General features: G+C 41.7%; 1 protein-coding gene and 1 non-coding gene across 2 annotated transcripts in view; both read left to right on the top strand.

Moving 5' to 3' along the window:
* Positions 1–596: 596 nt before the first annotated feature.
* On the top strand, positions 597–668 carry trnaa-ugc (transfer RNA alanine (anticodon UGC)). The gene has a single exon. It is a non-coding gene; the product is annotated as a tRNA-Ala (tRNA).
* A 326-nt stretch (positions 669–994) lies between these two features.
* ift172 (intraflagellar transport 172) overlaps positions 995–23,142 on the top strand; it is a 32,820-nt gene continuing 10,672 nt past the window's right edge. The window contains exons 1-30 of the mRNA XM_040160829.2: positions 995–1,243; positions 1,603–1,746; positions 1,878–1,990; positions 2,084–2,123; positions 2,437–2,502; positions 2,707–2,786; positions 2,950–3,037; positions 3,135–3,349; positions 3,424–3,547; positions 3,684–3,779; positions 4,031–4,192; positions 5,125–5,178; positions 5,472–5,575; positions 6,954–7,039; positions 8,298–8,410; positions 10,914–11,081; positions 11,653–11,789; positions 12,900–13,007; positions 13,842–13,926; positions 14,081–14,173; positions 14,467–14,544; positions 15,168–15,416; positions 16,312–16,390; positions 16,936–17,056; positions 18,398–18,542; positions 19,566–19,655; positions 20,157–20,254; positions 20,469–20,604; positions 21,901–22,017; positions 22,531–22,673. Of these exons, the coding sequence (XP_040016763.2) occupies positions 1,205–1,243; positions 1,603–1,746; positions 1,878–1,990; positions 2,084–2,123; positions 2,437–2,502; positions 2,707–2,786; positions 2,950–3,037; positions 3,135–3,349; positions 3,424–3,547; positions 3,684–3,779; positions 4,031–4,192; positions 5,125–5,178; positions 5,472–5,575; positions 6,954–7,039; positions 8,298–8,410; positions 10,914–11,081; positions 11,653–11,789; positions 12,900–13,007; positions 13,842–13,926; positions 14,081–14,173; positions 14,467–14,544; positions 15,168–15,416; positions 16,312–16,390; positions 16,936–17,056; positions 18,398–18,542; positions 19,566–19,655; positions 20,157–20,254; positions 20,469–20,604; positions 21,901–22,017; positions 22,531–22,673 (3,371 nt within the window). The 5' untranslated portion in view covers positions 995–1,204. The remainder of the gene's footprint in view (positions 1,244–1,602; positions 1,747–1,877; positions 1,991–2,083; positions 2,124–2,436; positions 2,503–2,706; positions 2,787–2,949; positions 3,038–3,134; positions 3,350–3,423; positions 3,548–3,683; positions 3,780–4,030; positions 4,193–5,124; positions 5,179–5,471; positions 5,576–6,953; positions 7,040–8,297; positions 8,411–10,913; positions 11,082–11,652; positions 11,790–12,899; positions 13,008–13,841; positions 13,927–14,080; positions 14,174–14,466; positions 14,545–15,167; positions 15,417–16,311; positions 16,391–16,935; positions 17,057–18,397; positions 18,543–19,565; positions 19,656–20,156; positions 20,255–20,468; positions 20,605–21,900; positions 22,018–22,530; positions 22,674–23,142) is intronic.

Raw genomic sequence — 23,142 nt, 5'->3', positions numbered from 1 at the left:
CTTCAAACAGTTACAACTTCAGACAAATCCTAACAAATAATAATACATTTGTAGCCGTTAGGCATCTTTTCAGATTCATTGTGATTTAAGGTTGTCTTTTCTTTCAATTGAAATCTTGTAATTGCAGTATTGAGCGTTCATATTCTCCTTTAGTCTGAATTGGTTGTTGCATAAATTAGTTTTTCAATTTCATGAGAAATTTCGTTCAGGTATACGGTTTCAGGTTTTTAAGGTAAACAAATAGATCTCCATAGATAAGATCATAAAATATACAGTAGTAAAAACTGCTGAGTAAATTAACATCGAGACAGTTTATATGTTGAATTTAGGCAGTCTTTATCAGCCTGTATATCTAGATGTAAAAAAAGAAACAAAGTATTTGTAAAAAATAAAGTAATAAAGTGCAGGACAATAAAGTATATCTTGTCCTGCAGGTAAATTTGTCTTGGGCTTTGTGTAGGATTAGAGAGCAAGGTCAATTATTTTTAAAACATATATACAAAGCTTAATAGATCGTAAATATCTTTTAAAAAAAAATTATTTGTTTTGTATTCAGCAAGGTTAAAATCTCAAACTTTTGACGCTTTAACATGGAAGGGGATGTAGCTCAGTGGTAGAGCGCATGCTTTGCATGTATGAGGCCCCGGGTTCAATCCCCGGCATCTCCACACTTTTTGTCTGGGTCTCGATGAAATCGTGGACACTGAATAGATACACCATACTCGCTTACGTATTTTTTTACGTACTTTTTGAAAAGCAATCATCATAAATATTTTGCATTTTTTCCATGTGTATAGTAATACATTAATTGTGACAATTACCCGATAATTGGACAAGCTGAACATTTGAAACGCCTTAAAGATTATTTGACACATTATTTGCCCCCGAATTTGATTCTCAAATAGAAATACGCCTATTGAGTGCTTTTCAATATAGTTATTGACCAATTAATTTATATAAATGAACAACAATAAACTCTTTGGGAAAAGCTGGCATTTCCCACAACCTTAAATGCATCAAAGCCCTCCTTAGTTACAGCCCGGGCGGTAACTAAGGAGATCGCAGTTGTGTTTAGGAAAGATGTCCTTCTTTCTAGACGCTATCTCGAAGCTGGTCAACAAAATGAACACAGTGTAAAGATAGCACTATATCTCAACATCATTACCCTTCTTCCCCGTACGACCGTCCTAAATACTTCCGAAAAATGCAACTGAAGTATCTCAAAACACTATTGATACCACAGGTAAGTGCCAAGTTAGCTAATGCTAATGGCAATGATGCTTCAGCTCAAACGTGTAACTGCTAACGTCGATGATCTTATACCACAACACGAAAGAAGCCGGAACGTAACAATCATGTTTCTCCTGTCGGTGTGATCAAAGCCGAATACGCATGTTTAAAGCTAATTTACCTCACTTTGCTCGTTAGCCACTGTTGTGCGTTAGGGTTGGAACGAGAACCCACTGACACACAATCAAGCGAAGACTGCGTCTGACGGATTCGTCCATTGACAAAAGTCACACGTAGACACATTAAATCAACGTTAACAGCCGTTTAGATAACCGGCTAAGGCATCGGCTGATCTCTGCTTTCCCTTTACAGGACGGTGCTGCCAAAGTGACGTGCATGGCCTGGGCACCGAATAACACCAAGTTCGCAGTGTGCACGGTCGATCGAGTGGTGCTGCTCTATGATGAGCAGGGGGAAAGGAGGGACAAGTTCTCCACCAAACCCCTAGACTCCAAGGTGAGTCACGAGGGCAGTTGGTCTGATGTGATGTGATACATAAAGACTGAAAAATGGTATTTCCTTTACACGTTTACGAATGCATCTACAAGTTGTGCGCCAATAACAAATCAAATGAAATCTTTTGTCAGTACGGAAAAGACAGCTATGTTGTCAAAGACATGGCCTTTTCTCCGGACTCCACCAAAATCGCCATCGGCCAGTCCGACAACATCATCTTTGTCTACAGAATTGGGGAAGAGTGGTAATGTCCCGGGAATGAGTTAATCTCCAATATAGATTTTTTTTATATGCACGCATGCCAAACTATGTTTGTGACCCGTGTTATCTCTTTTAGGGGCGACAAGAAAGCCATTTGCAACAAATTTGTTCAGACTGTGAGTAAACAGGAGTTGACGCTTGTGCATTTCATGCAATGTGATGTCTTTGCTTCTGAAGTCAGTGGCGGGGACATGTTACCTGTTTGTTGTCCTACTTAAAATTCAGACTTTAATGCCTTTTTTTCCTGGTAGGAAATGTGACTCTCGGAAAACTTTGTAACGCTACAGTTTGATGAAATTGCACTTTATTGTTTCTTGTTCTTTTGAGTTTGTATCGTTATGGTTGAACTGCACTTATTGTAAGTCGCTTTGCATAAAAGCGTCAGCTAAATGACATGTCATTTAATGTAATGTCTCCACTGCTTTGCAGAGCGCGGTGGCTTGTCTGCTTTGGCCTGCTGAGCATGCAGTTGTTTATGGATTAGTGGACGGGAAGGTAGGTCAGCGACACATTCTCACCTGTAGTTAGCATTTGTATAGATTTTCTTCATGTGTTATGAGTGGGAGTATGAGGTTCCAAAAGGTTCCAAAGTTCAAATGTGTGGCCATTCTGTATTACAGAAAAGTTGAATGAGTTTCCTCATTAAATAAAAAATGTCTGTTTTTAGGTCAATTGACCAATGCAATACTTTTTTCACAGGTTCGCCTCGCCAACACTCAGACAAACAAGTCATCGACCATCTACGGCACCGAGTCCTGTGTCGTCTCACTGGCATCCAAGTAAATACATCATCATCATGTATAATTATGACCACTCCGCATAAGGTGGTTTGTATCTCCTTCTAACCTTCATGCTGACAGGCTCGTTCCTCTAAACGCCACAAAATACTTTGACTGCTTCTGCGCTGCACTCAGTCAGTGTTTTTAATCTGTTCCCTGTCAGTGTTTCCGGTAAAGGCATCCTCTCAGGCCACGCCGACGGGACGGTCGTGCGTTACTTCTTCGACGACGAAGGCTCAGGGGAGTCTCAGGTACGTCCGTCCACCTCCGTCACCCATCAGGTCCATCAAGCTGTCCGCTGCCCGCGCGTGGCACACCTGACACACACTTCCCTTTCCGACCGAACAGGGTAAGCTGTTGACGCACCCGTGCTCGCCTTACGCCCTGGCCTGGGCCGCGAGCAGCATCATGGTGGGCGGCTGTGACAAGAAAGTGGTGGCCTACGGCAGAGAGGGCCACGTCCTGCAGACCTTCGACTACGGCCGCGACCGGACCGAGCGGGAGTTCGGCGTGGCTGCCACCAGCCCCAGCGGGCAGTCGGTCGTGTTCGGCAGCTACGACCGGTCAGTGGGCGGGACTCAGTGAATCATTTGTACTGAGCTCAATAAGTTACCCCCGCCTCCCTCCCCCCCCTCAGGTTGCGGGTGTTTAACTGGGCTCCCAGGAGAGGCGCGTGGGATGAAGCCAAGCCTAAAGAGATCGTCAACCTGTACACCATTACCAGCTTGGCGTGGAAGAAAGACGGATCACGCCTCTGCGCTGTATGTGCTTCATCTATATTGTATCATTTAGAATCCAGCGTGATTCAAACTGACTTTTGCTCTTTTACTTCATGGATGGAGATTTGCAGCAGGGGTCACGCGTTGATCTGTTCTGTGTGTGTTTGTGTCTCGACAGGGAACACTGTGTGGGGGAGTGGAGCTGTTTGATTGCTGCTTGCGAAGAGTCATCTATAAGAACAAGTTTGAGATGACCTACGTCGGGCTGAGCCAGGTAGAGACAACCGCAAGGAAATTCAAATATGCGTCTTAACCAACAAAGCTGATGTGTCTGTAATTTCACAAACAATGAGTACATTTCCATTTTTGGATTTTCTTTCCTGTTGTGAGGGATTGTTCATAATCCACTTCCAGTATAGTGTTATTGTGCTGGCTTCAAGTCGTTCATAAAACATCATATTCATTTCTTTATTGCCACTTTTGTCCTCTGCACATCGCTGTTTTAATCCCCTTGTTCTTCTCCAGGTGATAGTGAAGAACCTCTCCACAGGAACGCGGGTGGTCCTGAAGTCCAACTATGGCTATGAGATAGAAGAAGTCAAGATCATGGGCAAGGATCGCTACCTGGTGGCCCACACCTTCGATACTCTTCTTCTGGGAGACCTGCTGACCAATAAACTGAGCGAGGTAGGACTTACTTTATCACACTACCTAAATCAACCGTAAAGAACAAAAAAAACATTAACGTTCAATATTAAGGTCCCCGTAATAATGGGTTGCTAACAAGTAATAAGACACTTATGAGTCATCGTTATAATACTCTTATTAACATGATGTTACCTTCATTATACAAGTGTTAATTGTAACGTCAACAACATTTTATTGGATTAGAAAACTGTTTTTGTATTTCATATCTATTTCCTTCTTCACATTTAATAACCTAGACCACTACGTAGTAGTGGTTGGCGTAGCTGCAAAAACCATAGTTATCTATTAGTAAATGCAAAATGAATGATTAATTAACCTAAATAATGTGTTGTTCTCGCTTTAGAAAATTACTTTAAAACACTTTCGCTATTAATACGTGTATATTTAGTTTTCTAAAAAGGGTACGAACAAGTACAGTAAATCAACAAAGAAAACACATCATATCAATATCATATAATGATGTTATAGGTAAGTTATGGAAGTCAATGCATACAAAGCTAATAAGGCTTTTATATAAATGTTAAGCAGTCTATGAACCATCTGTTATAAGTGCTTATAAATGTGATATAATGTTTATTAGGTTTTTATAAACATTTGTATAGTCTAAAAACATAATAACGTTAGCAAGCATCTTATAAGTACTTACATAGGCCTTAATACATCATTTTAAATACTATTACGTTTCATTTGTTTATGTTTGCATATGTTTGAGTTTCCCTGCTGAGGTGTTGAAGTACCCGCCTCTGACACTCATGACCGGTGTTTGGACTGTCCGTCCGCTCTGAACAGCTGAATGAACTCTATTCACCTCCTCAGGGCTGCGTCCCCCACCTGTCCTGTCCTGTCCTGTCCTGTCACCCTTACATCACCTGTTCTTCCTTCACACAATAAACCCACTGCCTTCCTTTCAGGTGCCATGGCCCGGTTCAGGAGGAAACGAAAAGTTCTTCTTTGAAAATGAATCAGTACGTACACACACACACACACACACACACACACACACACACACACACACACACACACACACGTTATTGAGGAGGCTGTTATGGAGCTCTTCCCTTTGAGTATTAAACAGAAATCTACCTGTGGAGTTTCCCATAAAGTTTACAGCAGTGCCAAGTCAGTACTCGCCGATGAGCAGTGAATTGTAGAATATAGTAACGATCCCTTTCCAGTAGTAAGTTTCAGTCGTGGCTTAAAACCGCTCCCATTATATCACAAGCTGGTGTATTTTATGTAACTGCATTTGATGTTTCAGGTGTGCATGATTTTTAACGCCGGGGAGCTGAGTCTGGTGGAATACAGTAGCAACGAGATCCTGGGATCAGTCCGCACCGAATTTATGAACCCTCACCTCATCAGGTGGGTCCAGTCACACAAAACAAACCCACCTCATCAGGTTGGTTTAGAAATAAGAACATTAACAGGATTGTCTGGTTCCAAATTGAAGAGCATGTGCAGCCCCCCCATTGGTGGTCAACTGATTGTTTTGTCAGTAAGTCCAATTCAGATTTAAATAGTTGTTTCACTTACTTGTACTTCCAGATTTTGATGCAATTTGTGACCTTTGACGTATAAAATGGCCAAACACAACTTTATGAGAAGCCCATTGTAGGGAAAATAAAAGAATATTGGAGCAAGACAATAATATTAAGTGAAGTTAACTTTGACTTTACAATATTTCAAATTGTACGAGAAAATAATAATTACACATTTTTAAATGGAAAAAAACTGCCAAAAAAAAATCAAGTAACTACATTACTTCACCTTGCGAGGTTGCATCATTTTAATCGCACCTAAGATGCCCCCTTTACTGTGTATTATCCTTTTGCAATGAGAATTAGCAGCAAGGAATGAATTAATCTCATAAATCCCCATATAACTGTAAGCATCCGGATCTTAAAGAGACATTGTCATGAATTGGGCCTACTGGAAAGAAAATTAAAATACTGATTTGTTTACTTATTGTAAATATAACCCCACTGCCTCGTGTATTTATTCATTACAGACAATGCATTAATATGGCTTTGTAAATAGTAAACTCACAAAATTCAAAGAATGCATTTTGCTTAACTAGCTGTCTGAATATACCTGTAATCCAGATAAAGATAATCATAAATATTCAGAAAGAAAAGAAAAGAACTGAAAATAAGAAACCTTAAGGAAACTGATTCATATAGAAGTTCACGATTGTGTCTATTTTCGAGAATAATAGTAAAATAAATGATGTGATTATATTATATTTTTAATCTTCATTCAAACCTAGTGTAATAAACAAAACTGCCAAATCCACATCCATGTCATTCCAATACACTTGCTGCCGATGCCAGTGTCACAGTTTGGATCCTCCCTAAGATGAATTTCCAGCTCTGCCCATCAGATGGGTGTATTGAGCTGTGGATAAATTCCAGGTATCACAACAGGAAGGCATCCGTTGAGCCTTCGCCTGCTGGTCAGCACAGTTACACAATTCAAAGCCCTGTCAAAGGTGTCGTGACCGACAGTGGCCGGGTGGCTGATGGCCGACTGCGGTTGAGGCCAGCGGATCTCAGCATGTCCGTACTGCTCCTCGCCTCTGGCTGGACGCTGTGGCAGGACAACATCGGGATCAGGGGCACCTCGGGATTTGAAAAGTAGCTGAAGACCATTATGCTGAGCGGATGCTGGGTTTGATGCTTCCATGCTGAGTCAGTGTACATTCAGTCGTGTTTCATTGAACGCTGTATTTGTGTCTGCGCAGTGTCCGGCTGAATGAGAGGAAGCAGAGAGGAGTGGAAGACAACAAGAAGCTTGCGTATCTGATCGATATGAAGACCATTTGCATCGGTAACGATGACCGTGTGACCGCGGTGTAATGTACATTTACTCAAGTACGGTACTTCAGGGATATTTTCAGGTACTCTACATGAGTATTTCCATCCGTGTAGATCAGATCCCACATGTTTTTTGATCTTTGGTCTGTCAGAGCAGTCTTTTTATTGACTGCGGTCTGGATGTTTTTCTAACATACATACATACATACATAGCATAGCTTTAATAAGGCCCGTCTATAGCGATGGATGCATTAGTATATAACTCTGTGAGAAATGTGCCACTCCGTACAATGCATTTTTTTTACACTGTGGCATTGCTAATTTTACTTAGGAAAAATATTGATCTACAGTATAAAAGTATTTATTTTGGATTCCACCTTCTATCCTAATGACAATTTGTGAATGGGCACATTGACTGTTGCAGCCATTTGTGTCATAAAAGATTTGACATCTATATTATGGTGTAACAACATGTACTATGAACTGAAACTACTGATTTCCAATATCCTATATCTCACATTCCATATTTCCACAGAAAACCCTTTTTTCATCCATCATAGCAGATATTTTCTGCTATCTAATTGTGCCAATAGTGCTGCCAATGCTTCGGTCTCACATCTTTGAATTAAGTCCCACGTAAAAACATTTCACTAGCAAAATAATCCTCATCTGGCACTCTTGAGTGAGTATTCAGAGCAGCAGGAAGTTGTATGTCGGATTTGTAAACGATCGAAATCACGTCCCTTGTTGCTGGTGACCTCTCCGAGCCTGGCTGAGTAATAGTGAGTCATAACTTTGCAGATAAACATGCGCTGTGGGTTTGTGGAAGGCTGATTGTACAACGGCTTCTGCAGCTTCTGCACGCTTTCTGCTGCGGATGATGCTTCCGTTATTGTACTTCTATCTCTTTAAACCATCTTGCATGTCTTGTTTTACACATTGAGCCACACAGCTACTTTTCAAACATAATCACTCACAGTAATATTAACCTGCTACAATAACTAAAGTATACGTCATCCTTGAGCTGTATTAGTTCCATCGAGTGGACCACCCTGCCCAGACCGTATTATATTTTGATTAAAACATTTGATGTATCAGCAGGGTTATAACATAAACGAGTTCCCAAGGCAGGTACTTTCCAAGTAGATGCACAGCCTGATAGAATCATACATAATTATTACAAAGAGATTGCGTGATACATTTTCGCTACAGAAGCTGTCAAACTGTGACTGCCGCTCAGTAAAAACCTGTCCTACCCTTCTCCCCCTCAGTGGACTTGGCCGCAGGCTGCAATCTGGGAACCATCAGCCAAAACTCCAAGATTGACTGGCTGGAGCTCAATGAAACGGGACACAAACTGCTGTTCAGGGACAAGAAGCTGCGGGTGAGAATAAAAAAACCTCAGCGCCCTGAGGGATGGTGGGAGTGGAAATGATGGTAGGGAGGCCCTGAAGGCAGACAGGGCAGATGATAGATGGTCATTAGTGTGAGTTAGTGAGTCAAGTCGAGAGAAAGCCTCACCGTGGTCAGGGCTTTTCTAATTTTATAGCCACGTCCATCACCCCAATGATGGCTTGTGGCTTTTTGTGGAGACGTTCTTCTCGTCCAGGTGATACAATAGCATTTCAGATGCCACAGGAGGGGAAGGGTGCAATGGGGCTGTTTCTTTAAATTAACACGGTGCCAACAAGGCAGAAAGCGTAAGGTGCCAAGAACGCAGAAAAAGAAGTATGTATGAAATAACTAAGAAGCCCAAATTACCAATTAACAATCATTCAAGTGTAATTAGTGTTTTGTGTGGCATAAATAATTTTCCCCTGGTCTCACCAACTCCTTTTTAATCATCTCATGACTACTCGTATTTTTGTTTTCCAAACAAACAGTCGGATGGGATCCTTCAAATCCCTCCAGGTTAGGTCATGTTCAAATGTACCTAACGGCATATTTTAATTTTAAAAAGTGTCGTTTACAACGAACCAGTGAGAGCAGTGAGAGTCCTGAGCAAGACACCTGCCGTGACATAGCATAGCATTTCCCAGCGCGGTTGGGGTTAAGTTAGCACACCCTTCGCTGCAAAAGATAGACAGTGACTAACCTGTACCCAGCATGTCTTTTCAGCAATGCATTCATCATTGTTTTATGAGCAAATGAGCAAATGCAGACTTTCAACGGGATTAACATTTTTCTAACAATGAAGTCATTTCAGTTTAAACACCCATCTGTCTTAGTCAGTCTGCATTGTTGTCCGGAGTCATACAAATTAAAGGTCCTCTCTCTGGAAGCTGTTTTTTTCCCCCCAAAACTACCTCACAGCTCTTTATTAATTAGGGGTGCTGTGTGCTCCCGGGGTAATAAAACGGTTTGTTTTCAAAGCCCTGGGGCAATGACATGGAGAACTCTGGTAATCGGGATTCCCTCACTGGCTTTGGACTTTTTGTTGTAAAAAATTGGTACATACATAACTTTCTGTAAACCGAAATATTTCTGTATTTGCACAAGTGAATTCAGAAGGAACTCCAACACGCCAAATGATGGAAGTTTGACAGTAATCAGAACCAGAAAGCTAATAATAAGTAATTCCTCTGCCTCTTTTTAGAGGCTCTAATCATAAGGTGGTTGTTTGTAGTAATAAATCCTCACCTTGATGGACACTAGTGTTCATAGAACCCCCACTAACAACCTCCAAACCTTCCCTTTTAAAATGGATACAAATGTAACCGACAATCAGTAACTGAAAATGATTAATGCTATTTCACACTTGCACATTTGCATTGATTCACTGCACTTCACACCAGTAAACAATAAAAAAAGAAGAGCAAATTGTACAACAAATGTTTCTTTAATTGAAACTTTCTAATCAACAGGCTGCTCTTCCTCAATGCATTAAAACGTGCCTGACTGAGCTCCAGGGTAAAACTATAGATGCAGCGTTATTACAAATGGTGGGGGGTAAGATATTAAGGCCGCTGATTACACCTGCAGGCGGTCTGACGTACACACACACACATACACATACACACACACACACACATACATATTAAGTGCTGTGGGACCCACTGTAGTTTATAGAATCTAATCTGAACTCATCAACAGTATCGTGTAGTAAATTGCAGTGTGAATATTCACACGCAGCCGCTGGAAGTTAATCAACTTTGTTCAAGCAATAGGAGATCAAATCCGCGTTGTAAACTAAATAAGGGTAGTCACTACATGTACTACTAACTCACTGGCTGTATGTATGTTTGAATCCGTTTCTGGATGTGACCACTGTTTGTGGGAGGGATTGTACACCTATAAATGAAAAGTGGCGTTGTTGTGACAGTGATTTGTGCTTCAAGAGGCTCAATATCTTTTTGTGTTCTAGTCAGACCTATGAGACCTGGAGCGAACATCAACACAACTGTTAGGAGACTCATCAGCATATGATCGATTGGTTTCTATGCAAATATTTCTATTATTGACCTGCAAGAGGGTTTGTTATGTGATCTGGCGTCATCGTGAGAATCCCGAATACCGAAAACTAGTGATACAATAATAAATAACCATAGGCAATGTTGTCTACTAATTTACCATTGCCTTTTCAATTTAGCATTACTTGTTGGTTTTATGTGTTCAGATTAAACAGACGAGATACCCCATTTTAATAAATAACCTTTAAAGGGGCTAACAGACTCATTTTGGCATCTTTGGGCAAAGTCAGGCTAGCTGTTTGCTCTGTTCCCAATCCTTATGCTACGCTAAGCTAACTGTCCTCTGATTACAGAGTGGTGTCAATCTTCTCATCTGATTCCTGGCAGGAAGTCAAATTCCATCGTTGATGATGCAATTAACAATCAGCATCCCTCCCCCTCCTCCCCCGCTCCCACCCTCTACTCCTTCCTCCGCAGCTCCATCTCTATGACGTAGACACGGGCACAAAGACCACGCTGCTAAACTTCTGCTCCTACGTCCAGTGGGTGCCTGGCAGCGACGTGGTGGTGGCTCAAAACAGGGGAAACCTCTGCATCTGGTACAGCATCGACAGCCCGGAGAGCATCACCATGTTCCCCATCAGGGTGAGGCTTTGTTCTCTCTGTAAGTGGGAGTGTGTCAACTTTACCACGGCTTATTGGACCTTTTCATAATTACGTTAGACCCTCTCAGCCTAGTGCCCAGTGCTTTACAGTTTTGTAAGGCACGTCGAATATGGGTCCAAGTCCACGTGGAGATGGACCAAATTACATCGCTGTGACATCATCATGGTTATTTTGCCAGTGGTAGTTCTCCATATGATGAATACCTCACCTGTTGGGGCAGAATCAGTGGTTTCCACGTACAGAGGAAGATCGTGTGGTCCATTTTTTGAATATTTGTTTTGATTGACATTGATAGTCCCATGTGCTGATTTGAAATTTGTATTGATGTATAATTGTATCTGTATAATCAGCAAACTATACCTAAACTCAGTACTCAATGCTAATGGTTAGTTTGCTGCAAAGATGCAACATTTTGCTCTTTTAGTTGATTGAGGCGGACCTAGTTTAAAGTATTTTATATTCCGTCGAGTACTGTAATCTATAATCTACGTATAATTTGTCCCGGAGTGCCGTACTTGAGGAAACGCATGGTGTCGCTCTGCTTTGACAGGGAGACATTGTGGATCTAGAAAGAGCCGAGCAGAAGACGGACGTGATCGTGACAGAGGGCGTCAAAACGGTGACGTACACCCTGGACGAAGGCCTCATTGAGTTTGGCACCGCCATCGACGACGGGGACTATGACAGGTACATTTGGACTACTTTGACTGATGTTCTGTCGCATGCAAAAGTCCCATCACTGTCATTACAGTCGAGTAGTACATCCGTCCGGCCTTTACCACTCAATGCTGCTTATTCTGGGTCAGAGTCACAGTGACAGCAGGGCGAGCAGAACAGGCCAGATGTCCTTTTATCCAGCAGCTTCCTCTAGCTCATCTCGAGGATTTCTTCCGAGCTGGCAGGGCGGCCGGGAGGCGTGGTCTCCTCACTGTGTCATCGTTTGAACAACTCTAAAGAGGCGGTTTTCACATACTCGCCCACTGACCTTTCACAGTGTGGAAGAGCTGCAGCTGAACTCTCCACTGTGGCTCTGGACTCTAAACAACATGCCAACCTTTCATGGGACTTATTTGTGATTTGTGCTTGTCTCACTGTCTAAAGCAACATTTATGATGTATTTGCTGGTTGCTGTAAGACGTAACACACCCGTAAACTAAGAATATGATTTGTTTTGGTTAGTTTGGCTCCCCATCTCAGAATGATCAATAGGTGATCGCATAAGTGGCATTCATTCATTGGTATTTCCTTGTTCTTAGCCCGGGTCCAGGATGCATCAATTATATTACCTAAAAACGACGATATTTTGTGTCAGAAATAATTTAAATGAATTATATTTGTGTCATTTCAAGAGTATTTAATGATAATTAAATAACAATAATAATCAAATTTATATAGAAAGAAACTTAATTCTTAATAATTAAATCAATCAATCAAACAAAAGGGCACAAGCAAAAAATGATAAATCCTCTGTATTAAACATTTGAAACATGAATATTAACATGTGGTGCATAGAATAATTAATTTCTTAAAATACAACTCATAACGGCAATTCAATTTTTAGCAGCTTTAACAAAACGTTCAAGATAACAACCTGTGGAGTGCGGCTTTGAAACCAAATGCATTTTTACTCATCCATCCTACACGCTTTCTTCTGGTGAGAAGCTGATAAGGTTAGAATGGAGGCCATGTCCATGTGTGGTGCAGTGATTATCATGGCAGGCAGTATCGTAAGTTGATTATTGCTGTGAAGTAATTGAACAACTCAGTGTCACATCTGTTCTTCATGTGTGTTGACAGAGCCACAGCATTCCTTGAGACTCTGGAAATGTCTCCAGAGACTGAAGCCATGTGGAAGACCCTCAGCAAACTGTCTCTGGAGACTCACCAGCTGCACATCGCAGAAAGGTCAGCAGGACGCGCACACACAACCCTGTACTTTAATATTTGTGAGGACCTTGTCCATTCCCTAGCTCCTCCCCCTTAGATTAACCATCACAACTAAATGCCCAAATTCTGTCTGACCCTCAAACTTGTCTGTGATTGGTCCTCGTAATAGTAGCTGTAAAAGGACATGCACACACACGCACACACACACACACACACACTCAAAATTGATTCTATCTAGATTGAACGTGAGGCTTATCTCTGTGACTAAAGAGAACGGAAACAACAAGTGCACCTTCGTCACCTGGAATAAAAAAGCTTTTGGACACACACACACACACATGCACAGAGCCGTCTCCTTGCTTGACCTTCATCTCTAACTTCTTAAACATCAAAGACAGTTTTTTTTAAATACTAAGCATCCGCTCTTCATATTTTTCTCTGTTTTGAGAAAAATGGGAATTCTCTGTCATTAATAATGCACATGCTAGTCATTAGGCCCCCGATCTGCATAAATCATGAAATTGAGGGAAGACGTTTCTGTCTGAGGTGTATAATGTTAATGAGGGGGGGAAGGGGTGTTAATGAGGGATGGAGGCAAGCGAGAAAGAGTCAGACAGAAGAAGTTTTCCAACTTCTTTTTTTTTTTTTTTTTTACTTTCATGGCTCGGAAATTAATCTGACGCAACTGTTCAGAGAGAGTTGGTAATAAAGTGGCAAAATGCTAAGACAAGGCTTTTTATCTTGCCGCTCCTCAGACTGCAGCTGCCTAAAGGCTAATTAGACAAAAGCTTTAATTTATCTTAGTTCAATAAGGTGAAACATATCTTCGTTTCTCTTTTCTTTCTTTTTTAGGTGTTCTGCTGCATTGGGGGACGTCTCGACTCTGCGTTTCCTCCACCAAACAAACGAGATCGCCGACAAGGTTTCACAGGAAATGGTGTGTTTTGTATCCCGACAGATAAAAATACAGCAGCATATTATAGAACTGGCCATATATGCAACACAATTTCATAAAACTAAACAAACTAAAGGGATCACAGGAGTAAGTCTGTGTTTGTGTGTGTGTGTGTGTCTCTCTCTCTCTTAACCAGGGAGGAGATGGAACAGCGTTTTTCAAAGTCCAAGCCCGCGTGGCGATGCAGGATAAGAACTTTAAACTGGCTGAGATGCACTACATGGAGCAGGTTGGAGACATGCCCCGTATACACTTCTAATATGTATATTCATAGAAATTAGGAAGGATTAATTGCAGGTGCACTCTTAACAGCAAGTTGTGGCAAAACTCCTTTTGAATTCAAATCCATAAACCACTATCTTCTGTCCAGTCTGTGTTGGTGACACCTGTGATTGCTCAGATAGTTTACCTATCAATTACAATTCCACGGTTGAGTTCACCAGATCAGCCACTCTTGGCAAATGACTGTACTTGCTTTATTATTTGCAGCACTGTCAGCACCCATCATCTCTTTTTTTGCAGAATTCCATTGATGAAGCGATAGAGATGTACCAGGAGCTCCACATGTGGGACGACTGCATTGCCGTGGCTGAAGCAAAGGTGATAACGCAGAGACTAAATTTATACTTATGCGTTTTACATTCTGATGTTCCTTCCATACCGGCATAAACATCCTTAACACACTGCTGTCGACAAGACTGACAATACTTTCATGAAGTTGCACCCCGCTTTCCGCTGCTGCTCTACCAGAGCATAATCCAGCCCTTTCTCCTCTACTGTGCCCTCTGTTTCTTCTCCATTGTAACCGCCTCCTATAGGGACAAATATAAATGCATCACACCACAAAATGATAGACCTCCCTAACTCCAAACTGTCAGACCTTAAAGAACAGGTCCATTACTCGTACAGCACGGCCCATATCACATGACGCCGGGCACCCCTTAATTTAATCGGGTCCGGAAGACGGGCGAGCTGTGGGTTTTTTCCCCTTTGTGATAGTGTCACTCAGTATAACACACCGGCAACTTCCACAGGTGTGAGGATACATCCATCTACTGTAACCTGTAACCTTTTCTGTGGTCACATGTTCAATACATCTTGAATAAATTCTCCTCAGTTCAGAAAATGATTGGGTGTGATTTCTGCGCTCTTGGATCCGTCCATCCGTGGATGTCTAATGCAGAAACAAACCCCACCGTTTCTCCCCCAAATGGCTCTGCTAGGGCCACCCGGAGCTGGACAGCCTGCGCGGGAGACACTACCAGTGGTTAACGGAGACGGGTCAGGACGAGAAGGCCGGCGAGGTGAGGGAGAGCGAGGGAGACCTCCAGGGGGCCATCAACCTCTACCTGAAGGCCGGACTGCCGGCTAAAGCCGCCCGGCTGGCCATCGGCCACGCGCAGATCACCAACAACAGCGACACCGTCCGCCGCATCGCCGCCAGTCTCATCAAAGGAGAGTTTTACGAGAGGGTGGGTGGGACGTATTGTTCTTTACTATCCGTCTAACTTGTTTATTGCAGAATGTATCCCAGCTGGTATTCCATACCGGTGATTCTCATCCTGTCGCCTCATGCTCCTTTCCTCTCCTAACTAACGCCAGGAGAGGAAAGGTATCAGCGGAGGAGCTTTTTTTTCCTCCTTTTTTTTGTGGCAGTTTTACACCCTGTCTTCCTCCATCTGTCTGTTATTTCTCTACGTGTCTTTCTGTAGCTGTTTGTCTGAGAACACAGTTCTCCTCCTGGAGCCATCTGTGTTTACGTGACGAGTGGGAAGGAGAGAACGAGACTTCAGAACAAAATGTGTCGCTGCGTTTTGATGGTGTTGGATCCCATCAGTTTCGGTGTCTGAAGGTCGACATGTTGTATATTTTGGCGTATAAGCTGGCTTATCACATGTTGTGCATTCTGTTGTTGAAGAAGTGTTTGACCTAAGTGAATTAAGTGTGTGGACAGCCAGATATTACACCCATATGTGATTGATAGTTGAACATTGCTTTCCAAAGTAATGGGTTTTTTATGTAATGCTATAACAACATCCAATCTGGGAAGGATAGCCACAAAAGAACCAGTGGTCAGACGGTGATGTTGAGCCATCCGGTCTGGGGGTTGAGGCTTTGTGCAGGCCGGTCACGTTCTTTAACCCCAAAGTGGCTAAACTATTTATTCATGGACTTTGCTTCGTGCGATTGGACCCCGTCACCATGAATATTAATACAACCCCTTGAAAAGCAGCCTGGACCAAAAGTGTGCCTAACATTTTGTGCCATTATGTGCCTTGTTTCGACAGTATAGTTGCCATTCCCAACGACACTGACCCAAAAAACAATTTTCTTCATAAATTGATACGCTCTGTGTGTTCTGACCAGGCAGGAGATCTGTATGAGACCATAAGAAACAACCAGAGAGCTTTGGAGTGCTACTGCAAAGGAGGTGCTTTCAGGAAAGGTAAATCAATAATAAGTTGATAGCATGAAAACGCTAAGCCTATATCTGGAATATGTTGATTTAGTTGTTATGGTAGCAGCTTTAGGGGGTCGATTGATCGGTCTGCTGCTTTGGTCCAGTCCGATTATCCCTATAACCATTTGATGGATTGCAACACTATTTTGATCGTACATTTATGGATTCATTGGGTCTTCTGACCCTATTGTCAAGCTCTAGAACAAAATTCCAATTTCATGCAAAACTAATGATGTTCCCATCAGCATGCTAACATGCTAACCTAAGAGAAGGAACCTGGCAGTAGCATATTAGAATTACCAGTTTGAGCAATGCTACCATGCTGATGTCAGCCTTCGGCTTGAAGCGCAGCCGTCATGGCTGGTCGTACATTTGACACAAGTAGAGTATGTATTGCTTTCAACTACAAAAGGCATAATCAATTTTCCTGTGACAAGATTTTGGACAACAACCGTTGGAGGTTGAATTGAGTGCGGGTGTACACCACAGTGTAGGTTCAGTATATTAAATAAAGTTTCTGCTCCCTGTAGCGGTGGAGCTGGCTCGCCTCGCATTCCCCGCTGAGGTGGTGAAACTGGAGGAGACCTGGGGAGACTACCTGGTCCAGCAGAAACAGATGGACGCCGCCATCAACCATTTCATTGAAGCAGGGTATGTAGCGTAGAGGAGTGCAGGGACGACATTTTGGGCAGATGGAGAGGAGGAAAGATGACACGTTCAAAAAATAAATAAATAAAAACATTAGGGACGGCCAATGAGTCTTTTAATCATCACCTGGACCATAATAGATTGCTTTAAACATGATAATCTTCCAGATTCTTTTCCCGTTGAGTATGTTGAGTAGCAGAATTTGAATTTGGGAAGGTAAAACTGTCCACACAACTCTCCGCTGCCAGAAAAAGTTTTAATCTGTGCTGGCCTTGATAAAATGATTAGGTTTAACTTAAATCCTAACCAAAGTTAATTTACTTTACACAATTCAATTGGGCTTTGTCATCGGAGCGACACAATCAGATAAGATAAACCTCCATTGATCCCCAGAGGGGAAGTTCTGTCGTTGCAGCAGTGCAAGGATGTAGAAAGTAGCATGAATAAATATTAAAGGGACATGAACTAGAACATGGATAGAACTACAAAAACCAACACAGAAGAGTGTAGATCGTCCACAAGGTGTTTCTCGCCTACCAAACAAAAAGTGGAACCTCACTGGAGCCTCATTCAGTTGTCCCTCGCTCCCTTACAGCCAAGATGTTGCTGAGGATGAGAAAAAACTTCATGTCCTGTTTTGCCAAACTCTGCACACGCTCCGGTTCAAAAGTAGACCAACCTTTTCTATCACCGTCAGGTTCTGGAGAACATGTAGCCTGCAACAAAATAAATGGGTTTAACTACTTCAACAGTGCTTGTGGCCCCTTCTGGCCAGTTCCGAGGGGCAATTCATTATCTTTATAGCTGTAAAAAATCATTTAATTGTACGTCCCCCTAGTCACAAGTGGTCCTTGATTAAACAGTCACACACATTCAAAATTAGCTGTGGACAGACACACACATCCAACCAAATGCATGATCTCAGCCCGGGGGGATTTAACAAGAATAGAAATACACAAGGGCCTGTGGTGACAAAATGACATCATAAAGTTACAGGACTGTGGTAGAGCAGAAAATATGATAAGATTACGCAGTCACACTCATATTTTGTATTTATTGACGCACAATACGGTGCATACAATGTAACATATTAACACTGTTTAGGATAATATGAAATATTTATGAAAAGGGATATAGTAAAACATAATATATAATACAGCATAGCTGCAGCTAATAGCATATGATATGAAATATGCTATGATATATAATATAATATATGCAAACCCTATGGCGAGGTGTCTTCACCAGTCCACAGGGAGAATATGTTAGGAAGGTGAGGTGAGTGAAAAAGCATTCAGACATCACTTAAGTTTTCTCTGCTGTCACTCTCCGGTCCACTCTCAGCTGCTCACTTAAAGCCACCGAGGCGGCCATCGCTGCGCGCCAGTGGAAGAAAGCCGTCCACATCCTGGAGTTGCAGGAAGATTCATCAGCAGTGAAATACTACGTGAAGATAGCTCAGTACTACGCCTCCATGCAGGACTACGAGGTGAGAGAGGAGGCGGGAGGTACGTCTGTGGTTCGGCGACTCGTTTTCGCTCCCTGAACTCAACAGCTGACAGTGAGTTAGAGGCCACCAGAGGGAGGAAGGAGCCAGTTACATTTCGCCATCAGCAAGTCATTTCTGCAAATCGCCCCTAGAATTCATACGGTCACCCAGGACAAGCGCACACACACAAACAGTACAGTATACGCACGCATTCCAAGCATGAAGACAGATCCCTGGATCCGATTTAGCTCGGTCTCCATGGAGCAGTGTGGGCTGTGTCTGCTCAAGGGGCCTTGGCAATAATGACAAGTCGGATCGTCATAGCAGTTGCCAAAAGTACAGCTTAAAAGAAGAGGAGAAATCTGGTGTGAATACAAAGAAAAGAGAAAAATAAGAGACACGACGATGATGATGATGATGATGGTGCTTTGCTCATGCTGATGAGCGCAGCTGAGCCAAACAGCCTCCACAGACTGTCAGCCTCTGAAAATAGCCGACCATTTCAGTCTGTTTGCTCAATGGGCACATTCACAGAAAGTAATTAAGATAACAGGCTCTTTGCTTTCCAACTTGCAGAAGTTGCCGGAAAGTATAATTCAGTGCAAACTAAAACAATGGAGGAAGCTCGAACCTGTGATGTCATTGCAGAAATTATCTCAAAAGAAAACAATGGCTTAACGTGTTTATAATTGCCAAGGCCAAACGTACATTGGCTTCTGTGTTAGAAAACGGTTTCATGGAAAATACCTTTTTCCTTTGCCTGGCAATTTTTCCCTTTTCCTTTCATTGCCCAAAGTTTCTTGAATTTTGCCATTAACACAGTGGAGATAGCCACTCTTAAATTAGCTTCATATATGATTTTTGTTTACTCTCTTTATCCTGCAGGAATGCAATTGTAATTTATTGATATACTGTGGATGTGTCAGAAGGCTAAACTTTTTTTTTGTATTTCATTTTCAAGGAATGTAAAATATGCCATTTTATGTTTAGATCTTATGTAATTCATGGGTTTGTGGCATGCAGGTGGCAGAGCAACTGTTTGTGAAAGGAGGTCACCTCAAGGATGCTATAGACATGTACACCACAGCGGGACGCTGGGAAGAGGCTCATAAGGTCAGTATGCCTGAAAACTACACAAATAATAAAAAATAAAAAAAAATATTAAAAAAAAAAAAAAATATATATATATATATATATATATATATATTTTTTTTTTTTAAATATTTTTTTTATATATATTTATATATATATGTATAATGTTAGGGCTGTCAACATTAACGTGTTACTGCGATTAGTGTGGCAGCGATTGATGCGATAAAATATTTTAACGCATTTAACGCAACTGCACATTTATTGCAATTAACTCCGATAAATGTGCGATTAATTAGTTCATTTTTTGTCTAATATATATAGTGTGTATGTATGTATATACATATATGTATATGTATATATATATATATATATAATTGTATTAAGACACATTAAATTAAAGCAATAATAAAAACATACAATTTTACAGGATTGTGAATTAATCAAAAGATGATAATCCTGTGGATGTTCGTGTAGCTATGAAACAAAAAGCCCTGGTCGTTTTTTGGGTGCATTTTGTTGCAGTTGGCAGTGGAGTGTATGCCGGAGGAGGAGGTCATGGCTCTGTACATCAGCAGAGCTCAGGAACTGGAGAGAGATGGGAAGTTCAAGGAGGCCGAGAGGTAATTGGAGATTTATTTATAGTAATTGGTTCAATCACCGGCCGACTGGAGCATGAAAATGTAGCGGAGCAAAATAAAGTGGCCATGTATTGCAGTAATTACAGAAAGAATAATAAGGAAAACGGTTTAACGATGGACAGGTGGAACTTTCAGACCCTCAGTCGAACTGACTGACTGGTTATTATGTCCTGACTGAAGTATTTCGTACTTGCAGGCTATTTGCCACAGTGAAGCAGCCTGACCTCGCCATAACCATGTACAAGAAGAACCGGATGTTTGACGATGTCATTCGCCTGGTGGCTAAACATCACCCTGACCTGCTCACAGAGACCCGCGTGCACCTGGCCAAGGTACATTATTCTGATCGGAGAGAACGCGGAATCACATATGACACATATCTCATTTTTTATTCTAAACAACACATTTGGGGGGTATTGACTGACATTATAGATGTCAATTTTGGAAAAAGAAATCTCTCAACTTGATACAAACTGTGACATTCTTTGAGATTACAAAGTCATACGTTTCTAACATATTAAAATTGCAAAGACAATGCCATTTGACACAGGATGCTTTTGTAACTAGTCATTCCCAAATTCCACATGACTCATGATTAGCATAAGTTTTCTAGCACCACATAGTTGACACAGGAGAAGCAACACATTATTTTCAGCGCCATGCACAACAAGACCAATTGTCACGGAAAGGGACATCACAACTACCTCAACAGTAATGAACCACAGACCCACGGTTGTCATTGTCAGTGGTAGAAGGACTGTTTATGCCTTGGTCTCATTATTGCACCGCTCAGCAACTTCATCCTTTCCATGTTGAAAGGCTCTTTCGAGTTTTTCCAACCTTACAGCAAAGTCACATTTCTTTCTTTTTAATTTCTATTTTTTTAATAGCTGACAAATGTTCACAGTTTTGTGGTTATCCAATTAACATGTGCATATTGCATAGAGCTTTACATTATTACGATAATTAGACATTTCTAAAACCCTGTGAATCAAAACGTTTATGTAGACATCCAGCTGACACACGTGTCTAATATCATAACCTTAAGCAGTGGTGGGAGAAGTACTCAAATATTTTACTGAAAGTTACTACAAGGAGCTTTAAAGTGGTTCGGAAACAGTCTCAATGTAATGCTGATGCCTGTGTACGACCCACAGAAGCAAACAAGACCACCAGCATTGGCTATTTATGTGTTGTTCTTCTTGTTGTAGTTGTTCTTGTCTCTTACAACCAGCAGAATGTAATTGTTCTGCTTAGTGAGTTTAATGTACTTTGTCACATTCCACCCCTCATCGTTTAGTTGTGTCCAGATACGCTCTGAGACTTCAAACCCTTTTAATCCCCTGATAGTTTTGTCAAATACGATTTCAAAGAAATCAAATACAGTTTCATGATTTGCCCAGTTAGGTTCTCTGGCTTTTGTCAGCTCTTCATTTTTTTTCTGGCCATGTCACTGAAAGAGTACTGCTGAGGGTGCGTGAATTGTACTTTGGGCATTTATTTATCAGATTATTGCCTTTAGGTGTTTTTCTGTATTTAGATAAACAATCGTGGTGTTTAGTGCCGCCTTACTCTGCCTGATGTGCACGTTCTGTGCATGACGTGTATGGTTTAAATGTATTTTGTAGGAGTTGGAGGCTGAATCCAGGTTCTCGGAGGCAGAGTACCACTTCATAGAGGCTGAAGAGTGGAAAGCTGCTGTCCACATGTACAGAGTCAACGATATGTGGGAGGAAGCATACAGGGTAGGTATTTGCTTTTGTTGCCTTGGTAGCATTTTGTCGCAATGTTGGGTTTTGCACTGCAAATGTTTGAACTCTAATTGTATGTCATTTTAAAGCCTACAACTTTGTTCCAAACAACTAATGTTTACAATAGCATTAGTTTGTCCATTGCTGTCCCTCCGTATCCATGCAACAACAATAAAAAACTGAAGTTATAATTGCTTACAAAAACATAAACAACACTTCATATGTTCCTTAAGTTGCATATAACTGTATTATATTGCATCACGAGCCATTTATCCGATTTCCTCTTCATCCGATAGGAGGCCTTAAGTAAAAAGAGAGCGTTGTTTACGAGCGTCGAGCGTCTTTACTGCTGCTGCGCTCGGGAGCGCAGGGCGACTTTACAGCTTCTGTCAAATGTTTTTCACTGGGATTATATGTGATGAGGGAGTTAGGGTGTCACGCTGCCGCAGGACTCCTACAAGGATATATATAAATATATATAATTACCCATATGCTTGTGCGTGTCAGGTGGCTAAGAGCCACGGAGGGGCTGCAGCCCAGAAGCAGGTGGCCTACCTGTGGGCTCGGAGCCTGGGAGGAGAGGCGGCCGTCAAGCTGCTCAACAAGTTCAGCCTCCTGGAACACGCCATCGAGTTCGCTTCAAATAACTTGTGAGCTGCACAACGACACAACACCCACAGTCAGATGCATGAAGGCCCATTCTCGCTTAGTGATGAAAAAAGACAAAAAGGGGATCATTTAAGTCAATGTTGTGTGGAACGAGGATAACTAAGGGTCAGCATCTCAAAATAAAAATGTTATCTGAGAAAACTCATTGCTACAAAACTTATATTTTAAGAAAGCTTTAAGTTTAAAAATACATGTTTCTTTCATGACATTTGTTGGAATGGGCTTGTTTACCTATGTGAGCTGTTTAAGAATATGTATATATTTCTTAAACAACATATATTTCCAAAAAATGTGCATCCAAACCTTTTTCAGTCGTGATAGTCACTAGTTCCCTATAAAGAAACGGGGACGAATGCAGTAAGTCACGAGGGCATTGTAGCTGATATCTGAGACAGAATGTGTTTTGTCTTGACGTCCACCAGCTCGCTCTGTTAAGCTCACACTGACTAC

This window comes from Gasterosteus aculeatus, chromosome 18 (assembly GCF_964276395.1).
Source record: "Gasterosteus aculeatus chromosome 18, fGasAcu3.hap1.1, whole genome shotgun sequence".
Lineage (NCBI taxonomy): Eukaryota > Metazoa > Chordata > Actinopteri > Perciformes > Gasterosteidae > Gasterosteus > Gasterosteus aculeatus.
This window is presented reverse-complemented; position numbering and strand designations above follow the sequence as displayed.